The following is a 14,337-nucleotide window of genomic DNA, read 5'->3' as shown; positions in this document are numbered from 1 at the left end:
ATTGCATGGAGATACTGTGGCTTAATTATCCATCCTCAGTTGGAAGTTTATTTATTTGGTTGTTTCCATTCTTTAGCGATAATGAATAAAATTGCCGTAAACATTCGTGTACAGGTTTTTTTGTGTGGACAGAAATATTTGTCTCCAGTATCTCTCTCCATTTATTTAGGCCTTAAATTTCTTTCATCAGTGTTTTGTGGTTATCGGTATACAAAGTTTGCACATGTTTTATTATATTTATCCCTAAGTATCTCATGTTTTTGAAGCTATTGTAAGTAGTACTGTTTTTAATTTCAGTTTCTCATTGTCCATTGCTAGTATCTAGAAATACAGTTAGTTTTTGTTCTCTGTGCTTCACCCTCTCTTCCTTCCTTTTCCTCTGTTAGGGTTAACAATTTTCTGTTACCTGTCAACAGTAGCTGTGAATCCTTTCTGTAAGATTAGCATCTCTTTTCCTTACATCTGTCCTCCCCCCTCACCTTTTCTCACCTAAGTACTAGTAAGTATAACCCTAAGCCTAATTAGGAATTTGGTATTTATTCCTTGTCCACCTCGCTCGGCTTCCTTGTAAACAACTGTCAGTTAATAGGAAGTGGATGAGTATTGTTAATGTGTATAAGCCCTTTTGGAACTTGAAACAAAGCCAATTTCATTATTATCAATTAATAATAGTATATTACCGTGCCATTTTGTTTCCATGATTATATTTGGAATATAGAATTATAGATTTGCTCTTAGGTAAGGTGTATGGTGCATGCATTCTAAGCAGACTTACAGATGTTACCTCAGAAGGTAAAATCTGAAATACTTGTGTTCCTGCTTCCATATCTGAGCAGCCAGGGAGGAACCCTCTGGTTTCTTACCTAGTGCTGGAACTCTAGCATGTACAGTGTGCTGCTAGGCTGGTGTCATAAGGGACTCAGTGGAGTATTTGCTTCATCAAGATGGCTGGCAGGCCCCGGATCCAGCTGCAGTTAGCCTTGGATCAAGGAGGTTGTGTAGCTGATGCTCCTAGAGTTACGTGTGCTGATCGCAGTACTTTGAGTCCTACTCCTGCAGGTGTGGTTCCAGGTGTAAGTGTGGGCAGACGTGCGCGCAGGTTGGTTTAGCTAGTGCTTTGAGTAGGCTAACGTTGAGCAAGACGAGTCATTTTTATTTGCATCTGCTTTCATATTAGCCAGTCATAATTCATCATTTAGACTTATCTGTAGAAATTAGGTGGTAGGAAGGGAGAAACCACAAGTAGACTCAAAAAGTCCAGTGAATCAAAATAAAAATACAGTTCACAGGAAAAAGAAAGTAAATTGAATCATTTTTATCAAACTATCCATTGCCATCGAGTGGATTCCGACTCACAGAGACCCTGTAGGACAGAGTAGAACTGCCCCATAGGGTTTCTAGGGAGCGGCTGGTGGAATTGAACTCCTGACCTTTTGGTTAGCAGCTGTAGCTCTTAACCACTGTGCCACCAGGGTTTCCTTTATCAAACTAACCATAATAAATTCTAGGCATATAAAATATATATATTACATATGTATATGTATCGCGTGTGCTTGTATTCAAAGTGTAACCTTGGTCTATGACGAGTGTTTTCCCTGTGTCACTGTCTCTCTCGGAGCAGTTTTACTCTGGGCACCGGTCCCCCCACATCCCGTACAAGCTGCTGCATCTGGTGTGGACGCACGCCCGGCACCTGGCGGGGTACGAGCAGCAGGACGCCCACGAGTTCCTCATTGCAGCGCTGGATGTCCTTCACAGGCACTGCAAAGGTGGGGGCCTTCCACCAAGCCCACTCCCCCGCCACCCCTCGGGCTGCAGGGCTGACCTTTTCCCCATGAATGGGATACAGCAGGCGTCTGTACACTCTGTGTTTTGGATGTTGCAAGTGACCAACTGTATTTTATTTGACTAATTTTCTCTTAAATTGATGTCGTTCAAAGAGCCAGGTCATATTTCTGGACTGCCCTACTTAGCTGGCTTTTATAACCTCCATGTTGGTTTCTCTTGGGGGTACGGGGCTACTTCACAAATGGTCTGTTGCATCTTCAGTTACAAATCAGAAGCAACCTAAACTTGAAATACAGTGGCTTGTTTTGATAACTGTGAGGGTGTTGGATTCTGCTTTTTTTGCATTTATTTTTTCTTCTTCTGAAAACATACAAGATGTTTGCCATAGGGATTGAGTAAAAGTTGCTTAATAGCTTAGGTAAGGTTTGACTTCCTAGTATGAAATATAACTTACAAGCAGAGAAGAGCACTGTGAAAGAATATTGTTTTTAAATTACTAATCCAAGCACTTGAAAATAACTAAGAGCCTTCTGTAACCAGCAGAACTCTATTTAAAAATCAGTTCTTTGAAAACGCATTGCTGTTAAAATGTTCATATAACAAAACATAATGAGACCATTGTGATCTATTTCTCTGACGTAATTCCATCTGAAAGGCCTGAAAAAGAACATGAGGTTCTTCTGCTTAGAAACTCGGCCATCACATTCCTGCATCGGAGTTGCCAGCTCACCAGTATGTGGGATGGTCACGTATCCAGGCCTGGGATGCATTTGGTTATGTGTTCTTTTATGAACAACATTGTTCAGTTTATTTTTCTTTGCATTTTCCGGTATGTACTTTCTCGTGTTCTAAACACTCTGGCCCACAAAATTGAGATCCTTTTGGCTCGTACTTTATCCCTAAACTTAAATAACGTAGGCAACTGCTATCAGAAGACCTAAAGGCCATCTTTTATTCCTCTGTAATAATTTAGTTTTTTTGGTATGTTTTAGATAGGAGATAGAGCCGCACACACTATCCCCATTCTCTAGTTGAATGAAAGTTATATAGAATGTATGTAATATGTATTGAATTATGTTGTTGTTAGCTACCATGGAGTTGGCCCTTGACCTGTGACAACCACCATGTGTTACAGAGTAGAACTGTTCAGTAGTATTTTCTTGGCTGTAATCTTTATAGAAGCTGGATGAGTTCGAACTGCCAACCTTTAGGTTAGCAGCCAATGACAAACCGCTTGTGCCACCCAGGCTCCTGTATATTACATTATAGTACATCATATATTACGAATATGTATTTCTTATATTTTGCTACTTCAGTTTTATATTCATACATCAACACACATACCTAAATAAAATGTGGGTTGAACTAGAGAGAATGAGAATGGTATTTGTCTAGATACAACTGAGTTGAAAACATAAGCTGTTGTTCTGAAGTTCAGGAATGCAGCAGCTGGTGAGTAGAACAGATTCTTGGGTAAAGACTGGGTTGGAGCCATGTGGTGGTGCTTACTGAGGTCAAAACACCCAGTATTAAACCAGCACTGTGTCTAGTGCAGGGCACGAGGTAGCGGCTTCCCCAGGAGGTTTGTTGTGCCACCTTACTGGAAATATCCAGTGATTCTGCAGATGAAAAAGGGAATCAGTAACTCTCCCCTGTTACTGGGCATTAGATGTGCTTTCTTGTCAAGACAGAAGTCAAGGAGATCTTCTTAGGAAATGGAAAAAAGAAGAAAATTGAAAATCCAGGTACTGTGATTCTCATCAAATTATAATAAACTGGCTGGTCCCCCACCTCCACAAGTTTCTCTGTTTAAATGGCAGATACCAAATACCTTTTTAAAGCATTACCCTACTGTCTTTATTGTAAGTCTGCTGGGTAAGCTTCTTTTCTGACTTGTGGCACAAAGCTGCAGTCACCTCTGGACTCTGGAGTTATTTGTTGTCCTCTTTCCTAGGCGATGATAATGGGAAGAAGGCCAGCAACCCCAACCACTGTAACTGCATCATCGACCAGATCTTTACGGGTGGGCTGCAGTCGGACGTCACCTGCCAGGTCTGCCAGTAAGTGTTCGGCTGCGCAGGCGCTGAGTGTTTCTCTGGAACACCAGAGAGTATCTAGTCTGGGCCAGCCAGGCCTGCATACTGGCTTCTCTGTCCTACCGCTATAACTGATGTTACTGTGGACGTTGCTTTATTGAACATCACAATGCATTTTCCAACCAACAAAAGAAATCATTGTGTTCTGAAGTTTTCAGAGTATCCTCTTAGAACTCTGGTAGAACATACACAAGAGAAATGATGGATTACCTGAGTGCTGAAGGCTGTCCAAGATGGCGGGCTCCCCTTAGGGAGGCCTGTGGGCTTAGGCACTGCGCAAGACAGCTGTGATGAGGCCTCTTTCTCATTGTTCATGGCTAGCAGTGTTTTCTTTGACACTTTTCCCACATTTCTCTGCTTTCTTTTAGTCTTTAATACCAGAAACCAAATAAAAGAGCCGCCTTCCAAGACTAGAACACAGATTCAAGCTTTTCAGCATACCCCCACATTTGACACTTTTATTGATGTTTGACAAGCCTTAGAGAACATAGGACCTAGCCTCTATTACAAGAGAGCGTGAGAGTCCCAATTTTTTTTTATAATGGAAAAATGTTAATTTTTTAGTGTTCTTGGGCTTTTTGAAGTAAAGTAGACTTAATGTAAGGACTGACAGTTTTCCAGATAGAGTTTTATAATTACAAGGAAACTTTTTAAAAATAATATTGTGAGCTCCTTGAAGGCCGAATCCATATTAATTTTATTTTGTATACCCCACAGCATCTGCACATAGGTGTTAGTGTTTTTTGCATTCACGTATAACTTATCTTTTAACATTAAAAAAGTTATATTTAAAATTGTCTTACGTTTTAAGCAGGCTCTGTTATTACTTTACCCCACATCCCTCTGCATTTGCATCTTCTCCCTTTCCTCCTCTTTGAAAAGTCTTTGGGACTTGGTGCTGTCTCTGGAGAGAGGCAAAGCCAGTCCTTTGGTGCTAAGAGTTTCCCTAAGGCCTTTTCCGTTTTCTCTGTGGCCGTGTTGGTCGTCTTTTACAAGCATAGTCTCTGTGCTTGCAGCTGGAGTCAGAGCTCCGAGAGCCAGAAGGAGCATTCATTGATTTGTAATTTAACCTTAGCACTCTGGTATTTTTTATTCCATTTACTTTTTAAAAAAAATTCTGGTCATGAGACTTACTGGCCTGCCAGAGACTAGAGAAACCCTGAGAGTATGGCCTCCAGGCACCCTTTTACCTCAGTACTGAAGCCACTCCTGAGGTTCATCCTTCAGCCAAAGATTAGACAGGCCCATAAAACAAAATGAGACTAAAGGGGCACACCAGCCCAGGGGCAAGGACGAGAAGGTAGGAGGGGACAGGAAAACTGGTAACGGGGAACCCAAGGTTGAGAAGGAGAGAGAGTTGTCCTGTCGTGGGTCGGAAACCAGTTTCACAAAACAATATGTGTATTGTTTAATGAGAGACTAATTTGCTCTGTAAACCTCCATCTGAAGTACAATTTAAAAAAGGTAAATTCTGGTCATGATCCACTAAAAGTGCTTCAGAAGCCACTCTGGATCTCTGCTTGCAGCTTTGTCAGGTAGATGAGCTGATGGGAGGGTCGGTTTTGCCTGTAATAGTTGTGGTGATTTTTCTGTAATGTTGCATGTTTTGTTTGGGTCCGTTGCCCTACATGGTTCAGACCACAGTTTTGAACAACTTCCTTGTGGGCCCTAAGCTACTGAACTCCAGTAGCCGAGATGGTCTCAGCGCTACACCTGTGTTAAAATATCTATAGTAAATTTCCTGCTTATACATCTAAAAATGGATCTCTAGGAAGGAGTTGGCTTTGTTAGAGCACAAAATGCAGCTGGTCAGCGCAGCTGCTTCTCCTGGTCTGTGGACACTCTCGGAGTTTGGGTCCTGAGTTATCACCTGGGGTAGAGCCATTGATTAAGAGCCTGTAGACATGGGGCCTGGGAATTCTCACTTTTCAAAAAATCCCAAGTGGTTGTGAAGGCCTTCCAGGTTTAGAGGCCACTGTGTTAGGAGCAGCCAGGGCCTCAGTGGTTTGCACATGCTATCTCTCTCCAGAACTCCACCCAGAAGCCAGGGATGAGCTGAGTGGGAGCATCCCTGCTTAGCCAGTGCAGTCTGTCTAGGATCTGATTTCAGGCTCCATTTGGACAAAGGGGCAGAGGGGCAGAAGGATATTTAACAACATTCCAACAGGTGGTGCCCTCTGTGGAGCCATAAGTGGACTGTCAGTTTTCATGTATGTTCTTGTCTCTTTTTGCTTCTAGTGGGGTCTCTACAACCATAGACCCGTTCTGGGACATCAGCTTGGATCTGCCTGGCTCTTCCACCCCATTCTGGCCTCTGAGCCCAGGGAGTGAGGGCAGCATGGTGAATGGGGAAAACCACGCGTCAGGCACCACCACACTTACAGACTGCCTGCGGAGGTAAGGAACCTGCCAGCACATCTGCAGGAAAGGAAAGGCTTCCCTGTGGCCTCTCATTGCCTTGAGACTGTTCAGCACTTGTGGCTGGTCAGAGTAAAACCCTAAATTCAGGGCTATGCCAGGGTCTCAGTAGAGTTTTCTTACACATGCCCACTGAGGAAAAGTGTGACATTAACCTGCATATGGCTACAGCTGACACCCAAGAGCTGATGCTAGTTTGCCATGTTTTTGCACAACGAATAGATACTTCTGTCCACTTAGCTTTATACTGTAGGATATATGTGTCATAATTAGCAGAAATATCACAAGTGGGTGGTTTTAAAGAACAGAAATTTATTTTCTCATAATTCAGAAGTCTAGAAGTCTGAGTTCAGGGTATTGACTATAGGGAGAGGTCCTTTCTTATCTGTTTCTGCTTCTACTAGCCAGCAATTCTTGGTGTTCCTGGCTTGTAGACTTGTCCGCCTCCATTGTCTTTCCTCAGTTTCTGCTTGCTACCCTGCCTCTGTGCCTGTGCTACTCCTTATATCACTCCACAGTGATTAGGTTTAGGACATGCACTATACTAATATGATCTCATTAACATAACAAAGAAAACTCTACTCCCAAATAGGATTACATCAACACGTATAATGGAGGTTAAGATTCCAACACATACTTTTGGGGGACACAATTTATAACATTCTACCCTTTACCCTCTCTCCCCCAAAATTCATGTTGTTCCAGTGTGCAAAACACATTTACCCTATGACATCATCGCAAAAATCTGAAGTCAACTCTAAGTCCAAAATCTCATTCTGTAAACTATCTAAATCAAATATGGGTGAGACTCTGGGCATATTCCACAGTGGGGCAAAATTCCTCCCCATTAGTGGACTTGTAAAACCTAGAATACAAGTTACCTGCTTCTAACATACAGTGGTAAAATAGGCTCAAGGTAGACATTCCAGTTCCAAGTGAGAGAAATCATGGGTACCAAGCAAGTCTATAATCCAGCAGAGCAAATTTCATTAGCTCTGACAGCTTGAAAACAATCCTCTCTTCTGTGAGACCATCTGGGCAATGGCCCCACTCTCTAGACTTTGGGCGTCAGACATGTTCTCTGGATTCTGGCTGGAGGCCCCTCAACACTGGGCATCAGTCACAGGCTTAATCACCTTAAAAAATATTGTGTATCCAAGCCCTTGTGAAAGTCCTAGGACACATGTACATACTTTGTACAACAGAATTTTCCAAATCTTTTTTTTTTCTTTTTCATTGTGCTTTAAGTGAAAGTTTACAGTTCAAGTTAGTTTCTCATACAAAAATTTGTACGCAAATTGTTATGTGACCCTAGTTGCTCTCCCTATACTGTGACAGCATATTCCTCCTTTCCACTCATGGATTTCCTGTGTCCATTCACCCAGCTCCTGACCCTCTTTGCCTTCTCATCTAGCCTCCAGACGGGAGCTGCCCATTTAGTCTCATATATCTATTTGAGCTAAGAAGCACTCTCCTCACGAGTATCATTTTATATCCCATAGTCCAGTCTAATCTTTGTCTGAAGAGCTGGCCTCGGGAATGGTTTTAGTTTTAGGCTGAGAATCCGGGGGCCATGTCTTCTGGGGTCCCTCCAGTCTCAGTCAGACCATTAAGTCTGGTCTTCTTACTAGAATTTGAGTTCTGCATCCCACTTTTCTCCGGCTCCATCAGGGACTCTCTGTTGTGTTCCCTGTCAGGGCAGTCATTGGTGGTAACTGGGCACCATCTAGTTTTTCTGGTCTCAGGATGATGAAGTCTCTGGTTTATGTACCCCTTTCTGTTTCTTGGGCTAATACTTTCCTTTTATCTTTGGTATTCTTCATCCTTCTTTGCTCCAGGTGGTTTGGGACCAATTGCTGCATCTTAGATGGCTGGTCACTAGCTTTTAAGACCCCAGACACCACTCACCAAAGTGGGATGCAGAACATTTTCTTAATGAACTTCGTTATGCCAGTTGACCTAGATGTCCCCTGAAAGCATGGTCCCCAGACCCCCACCCCTGCTACTCTGTCCCTCAAAGTGTTTGGTTGTATTCAAGAAACTTCTTAGCTTTTGGTTTAGATAGTTGTGCTGACTTCCCCTGTAGGGTGTGTTGTCCTTCCCTTCATGTAAGGTAATTCTTATCTACTATCTAGTTAGTGAATACGCCTCTCCCTCCCACCCCACCCTCGTAACCATCAAAGAATGTTTCCTTCTGTGTTTAAACCTTTTCTTGAGTTCTTATAATAGTGGTCGTACACAATATTTTTGTTTTTGCGACTGACTAAATTCACTCAGCATAATGCCTTCCAGATTCCTTCACATTATGTTTCACAGATTCATCATTGTTCTTTATCGTTTCGTAGTATTCCTTTGTGTGAATATACCATAATTTGTTTATCCATTCATCCGTTGATGGGCACCTTGGTTGTTTCCATCTTTTTGCTATTGTGAGCAGTGCTGCAGTGAACATGGGTGTGCCTGTATCTATTCGTGTGACTGCTCTTATTTCCCTAGGATATAGTCCAAAGAGTAGGATTGCTGGATCCTTTGGTACGTCTGTGTCTAGCTTCTTAAGGAAGCGCCAAATCGATTTACAAAGTGGTTGTACCATTTTACATTCCTGCCAACAGTGTATAAAGTGTTCCAGTCTCTCCACAACCTCTCCAACGTTTATCATTTTGTGTTTTTTGGATTAATGCTAGCCTTGTTGGGTGAGATGGTATTTCATTGTAGTTTTGATTTGATTTGCATTTCTCTAATGGCTAATGATCGTGAGCATTTCCTCGTGTGCCTATTAGCTGCTTGAATGTCTTCTTTGGTGAAGTGACTGTTCATATCCTTTGCCCATAATTTAATTGGGTTATTTGTCTTTTTATTGTAGAGGTTTTGGAGTATCTTGTAGATTTTAGAGATTAGATGCTGATCGGATTTGTCGTAGCCAAAAATTTTTTCCCTGTCTGTAGATTGTCTTTTTACCCTTTTGGTAAAGTCTTTTGATGAGCATAAGTGTTTGATTTTTAGGAGCTCCCAGTTATCTAGTTTCTCTTCCGGTGTTTGTGCATTGTTACTTATGGTTTGTATTCTGTTTATGCCATGTATTGTCGCTATTTTTTCTTCTATGATCTTTGTTGTTTTAGATTTTATATTTAGATCTTTGATCCATTTTCAGTTAGCTTTTGTGCATGGTGTGAGGTATGGCATTTTTTGGCAGATGGGTATCTAGTTATGCCAGCACCGTTTGTTAAAGAGATTGTCTTTCCCCCAGTTAATGGACTTTGGACTTTTGTCAAATATCAGCTGCTCATAGGTTGATGAATTTATGTCTAGATTCTCCATTCTGTTCCACTTGGTCTATGTATCGGTTGTTGTACCAGTACCAGGCTGTTTTGACTACCATGGCGGTATAATAGGTTCTAAAATCAGGTAGTGTGAGGCCTCCCACTTTGTTGTTCTTCTTCAGTAATGCTGTACTTATCCAGGGCCTCTTCCTTTCCATAGGAAGTTGGTGACTTGTTTCTACATCTCATTAAAAAATGTCATAGGAATTTGGATCGAGATTGCATTGTATCTGTAGATCACTTTGGGTAGAATTGACATTTTCATAATGTTGAGTCTTCCTAACCACGAGCAAGGTATGTTTTTCTACTTATTCAGGTCTCTCTTGGTTTCTTGCAGTAGTGTCTTCTAGTTTTCATTGTATAGGTTTTTTATGTCTCTAATTAGATTTATTCCTAAGTATTTTATCTTCTTGGGGGCTATTGTAAATGGTTTTGACTTGGTGATTTCTTCTTTCGAAGTTCTCTTTGTTGGTGTAGTGAAATCCAATTGAGTTTTCTATGTTTATTTTGTATCCTGATATTTTGCTAAAATCTTCTATTACTTCCAGTAGTTTTCTTGTGGATTCTTTGGGGTTTTCTGTGTACAAGATCATCTGCAAATAGAGATAGTTTTACTTCTTCCTTACCAATTTCCATGCCCTTTATTTCTTTTTATAGCCTAATTGCTCTGGCTAGTACCTCCAGCACAACGTTGAATTAAGAGTGGTGATAAAGGGCATCCTTTTCTGTTTCCCGTTCTCAAGGGGAATGCTTTCAAACTCTCCCCGTTTAGGATGATGCTGGCTGTTGGCTTTGTATAAATGCCCTTAATTATGTTGAGGAATTTCCCTTCTGTTCTTAGTTTGCTAAGATTTTTTTTTATCATGAATGGGTGTTGGACTTTGTCAAATGCCTTTTCTGCATCAGTTGATAAGGTCATGTGGTTCTTGTCTTTCGTTTTATTTACGTGTTGGATTTGATTGATTGTTTTTCTGATGTTGAACCATCCTTGTATACCTGGTATAAATCCCACTTGATCATAGTGAATTATTTTTTTGATATGAATTCTATTGGCTAGAATTTTGTTGAAGATTTGTACGTCAATGTTCATGAGGGATATTGGTCTGTAATTTTCTTTTCTTGTGGTATCTACCTGGTTTTGGTATCAGGGTTATGCTGGCTTCACAGAATGAGTTTGGGAGCATTCCATCCTTTTCTGTGCTCTGAAATATCTTTACTAGTAGTATAGTGGTGTTAACTCTTCTCTGAAAGTTTGGTAGAAATCTCCAGTGAAATTGTCAGGGCCGGGGTTTTTTTTTTTGTTGGGAGTTTTTTAATTACCTTTTCATCTCTTCTTTTGTTATAGGTTTATTTAGTTGTTCTACCTCTGTTTGTGTTAGTTTAGGTAAGTCATGAGTTTCTACAAATGTGTCCATTTCCTCTAGGTTTTCAAATTGGTTAGCGTACAGTTTTTCATAGTATTTTGTTATTCTTTTAATTTCAGTTGGGTCTGTTATGATATCACCCATCTCATTTCTTATTCATTTTACTTGCTTCCTCTCGAGTTTTTCTTTTGTCACTTTGGCCAGTGGTTTATTGATTTTGTTGATCTTTTCAAAGAACCAGCTTTTGGTCTCGTTAACTCTTTCAGTTGTTTTCCTGTTCTCTCTTTCATTTAATTCTGCTCTAATTCTTACTATTTCCTTTCTTCTGGTGCCTGAGGGCTTCTTTTGCTGGTCTCTTTCTACTTATTCCAGTTGTAGGGTTAATGTTTTGATTTTGGCCCTTTCTTCTTTTTGGATGTGTGCATTTATTTCTATAAATTGACCTCTGAGCACTGCTTTTGCTGTGTCCCAGAGGTTCTGGTAGGATGTGTTTTCGTTCCCGTTTGATTCTGTGATTTTCTTTATTCTGTACTTAATTTCTTTTATAACCCAGTAGTTTTTGAGCATGGTGTTGTTCAGTTTCCATGAGTTTGATTTTTTTTCTTGGTTTTTCTGTTATTGATTTCTCTTTTTATGGCTTTACGGTCAGAAAAAGTGCTTTGTAATATTTTGATATTTTGGATTCTGTTAAGGCTTGCTTTATGGCCTAATATGTGATCTGTTCTGGAGAATGTTCTATGTGCGTTGGAAAAGAAGGTACAGTCGACTGCTGTTTGGTATATGTCTGTGACATATATGTCTTGGTGACTTTTCTTTTGGGATCTACCTTGTGTAGGGTGCAGCGAGCATCTTGGATAGATGTCTTCTCATCTTTCACAATATCAGGGAAGTTTTCTCCCAACCAGTCTTCAACATTTCTCTGGGTATTTTCTGTTATTATCCACACCGCCCCCCGCCCCCCGCCCCCACCGTTTTGGTCCTCCAGTCCCTCATAGGTTATTCCTCTTGATAGAGTCCCACATAATTTTTAGGGTTTCTCTATTTTTTAAAGTTCTTTTGTCTGATTTTTCCTCAGATAAGTTGGTGTCAAGTGCTTTATGTTCAATCTCACTAATTCTGATTTCCATTGTCTCAGTCCTGCTCCTGTGCCTTTCTGTTGAGTTGTCTAATTCTGAAATTTTATTATTAATCTTCTGGATTTCTGTTTGCTTTCTCTCTGTGGATTCTTGCAGCTTGCTAAATTTGTCATTATGGTCTTTTCTAATCTTAATTTCCTCTGTTGCTTTGTGTGTTCCTTGGCTTGTTCTTCATTTTGCCTCGTCGCTTCCTGGTCCCTAGAAGAGTCTATATATTAGTCTTTTGTATTCTACCTCCAGTAATTCCAAGACATTCTCTTCTTCTGGAAGATTTCTAGAATCTTTGTTTTGGGAGCTTGCTGAAGCTGTCGTGGTCTGCCTCGTTATGTGATTTGATACTGACGTTTGTCTCCGAGCCATCAGTAAGTTATTATATTTAATTATGTTTGCTTACTGTGTCCTAGCTTCTTGTTTTGTTTTGTTTTGTTTTGATATGCCCAAATAGTCTGGTCATGTGAGGTAGTTTGATTATTGGTGCCTTTGAAGCTCTAACGTCCTGTCACCAGGTGGTTAGATCTGTTACTAGGTATGTGAGCCCTGGAGTCCAAGTGTGTGTTGCAGGCTCTCACCTGCAGTCCTAGACGGCCCGGGGTGATTGGAGTAGGTACTGGTATCGCTCTGCAGTAGGGGGTCACACGCTGAGTAAGGTAGGGGGCTGATGGCTGACTCTTCGTGTCTGGGAGGAAAACGTGTCCCTGTTCCCTGGACTGTGTAGGTGGGTGGGTTTTGCAGCAGGACTATGGGCGCCCAGTACTGTTGGCTTTAAGGACTGGGAGGCATCACTTATTCTTGGACCCCTGTTGCAGGTGGCTAGGTGGCGTAGGTGGTGCCATCAGTCCTCAGGCCCCTGATGTGAGTAGGTGAGGACCTTGGTTAACGGACAGAGTAGTGTCAAATGTCACTAACCTGTCACTTCACCATATGGCTGATACAGCTGAAGTTAGGTTTCAGGTATATACCGTTGTACTGTGGAAATGTACAACTTGCTGCTGAAATGAGCCCACACAGGTCTATGCAGAGGTGAAATACATTGAAAGTCCGTGGACCCCTATGTGCCTGAGTTCCCACCTTACGGGAGCTGGCTATTTTTTTCCTATTTGTTAATTTATTCACTCTCGAAGGCCTGGAGAATGGCTCAGGGCTCGCGATGGGTCTTACTTCCTGCCCTGGGGACACAGCAATTTCTGAAGCTGGCACAGGACCCAGTGCATAGCAGGGAGGGGGCAGGTAAATGGGAGAGAGGTTTTTCCCAAAGCGGGTGTTTTTTCATCTGCTTGGTCAGTTGGACGCATGTGCTTACCTTTTGCCAGTTGAGCGTTGCTTTTCACTCATTGTGGAGAGCTTAGTAGACTCTCTGCTGCTCGATCTCTCCCGATGTAGAAAACTCTTCCCGAGTGCCACTGCTTGCCTCACCGTGTACGCCAGCTGATCCGGCCTGAAGGGTACAGACTCCTGCTGGGTCAAGTCTGCCAACTCCTCACTGCTTTCGAACCGTCTCTCCCTCCCCCTGCCACTCAGTCCAATTCTTCAACTTTGCCTTTGATGTTCAGGGCTCCTAGATTGTCATGTTTAATCAATTCACTTGTTTTTTCGGGTTGTTGTTGTAAGAGGGACCACAGGAAGAGTTTGACTACTCCACTGTCTTGGCCTTGCCTCCTCCAAATGTTTTTTAAGTTCTGGTTTCACTTTTTACAGTTCATTTTTAAGTCGTTCTCTTGCCTCCTGCATTTTATTATAAGCAGCAAGGAGAAACCACACTGCCCCTTCAAGATTTCGCTTAGAAATCTTCTCAGCCAAATATACAAGTTCATCACGTACAACTTCTACTTTCTGCCAAACATTAGAACAGAATTCATACAAATTCTTTCCCACTTTATAAAGTGGATAGCCCTTCCTCCATTGTCCAATAACCACTTTGTTCCTTCCTTTTGTGGCCTCACCAGAAGCACATCTAACGTCCACAGTTCTAGCAACATTCTATTTATGGTGTTAAAAATAAACCCTCAGTATACCATTAACAAATTGGTATGTAGGTTTAAGGGACAGTTTAAATGGGCAGCATGTCACTACCAAGTGAATCAGTGTTTCGATTAATGAAGATTTTTAAAATGCTACATGTACAATTTTATCAGAAACTTTGAAAAAAATTTTTGATTGGTTGACACATTATGTAAGAATACATAAGTCTTACAAGGAAGCAGTGTGTTCAAACACT

General features: G+C 41.4%; 1 protein-coding gene across 3 annotated transcripts in view; it reads left to right on the top strand.

Moving 5' to 3' along the window:
* USP22 (ubiquitin specific peptidase 22) overlaps nt 1–14,337 on the top strand; it is a 67,175-nt gene that overhangs the window by 31,365 nt on the left and 21,473 nt on the right. For 2 of the 3 annotated variants that reach the window (XM_023735561.1, XM_023735560.1), the window contains 4 exons: nt 1,622–1,769; nt 3,480–3,533; nt 3,743–3,848; nt 6,123–6,281. In XM_023735561.1, coding sequence (XP_023591329.1) covers nt 1,622–1,769; nt 3,480–3,533; nt 3,743–3,848; nt 6,123–6,281 — 467 coding nt within the window. The remainder of the gene's footprint in view (nt 1–1,621; nt 1,770–3,479; nt 3,534–3,742; nt 3,849–6,122; nt 6,282–14,337) is intronic. The other variant, XM_004381021.2, reaches the window with a different exon arrangement.

Source organism: Trichechus manatus, unplaced genomic scaffold, assembly GCF_000243295.1.
Source record: "Trichechus manatus latirostris isolate Lorelei unplaced genomic scaffold, TriManLat1.0 scaffold00080, whole genome shotgun sequence".
NCBI classification, from domain to species: domain Eukaryota; kingdom Metazoa; phylum Chordata; class Mammalia; order Sirenia; family Trichechidae; genus Trichechus; species Trichechus manatus.
The sequence above is the reverse complement of the archived record's forward strand: the minus strand, read 5'-3'. Positions and strand labels throughout refer to the sequence as shown.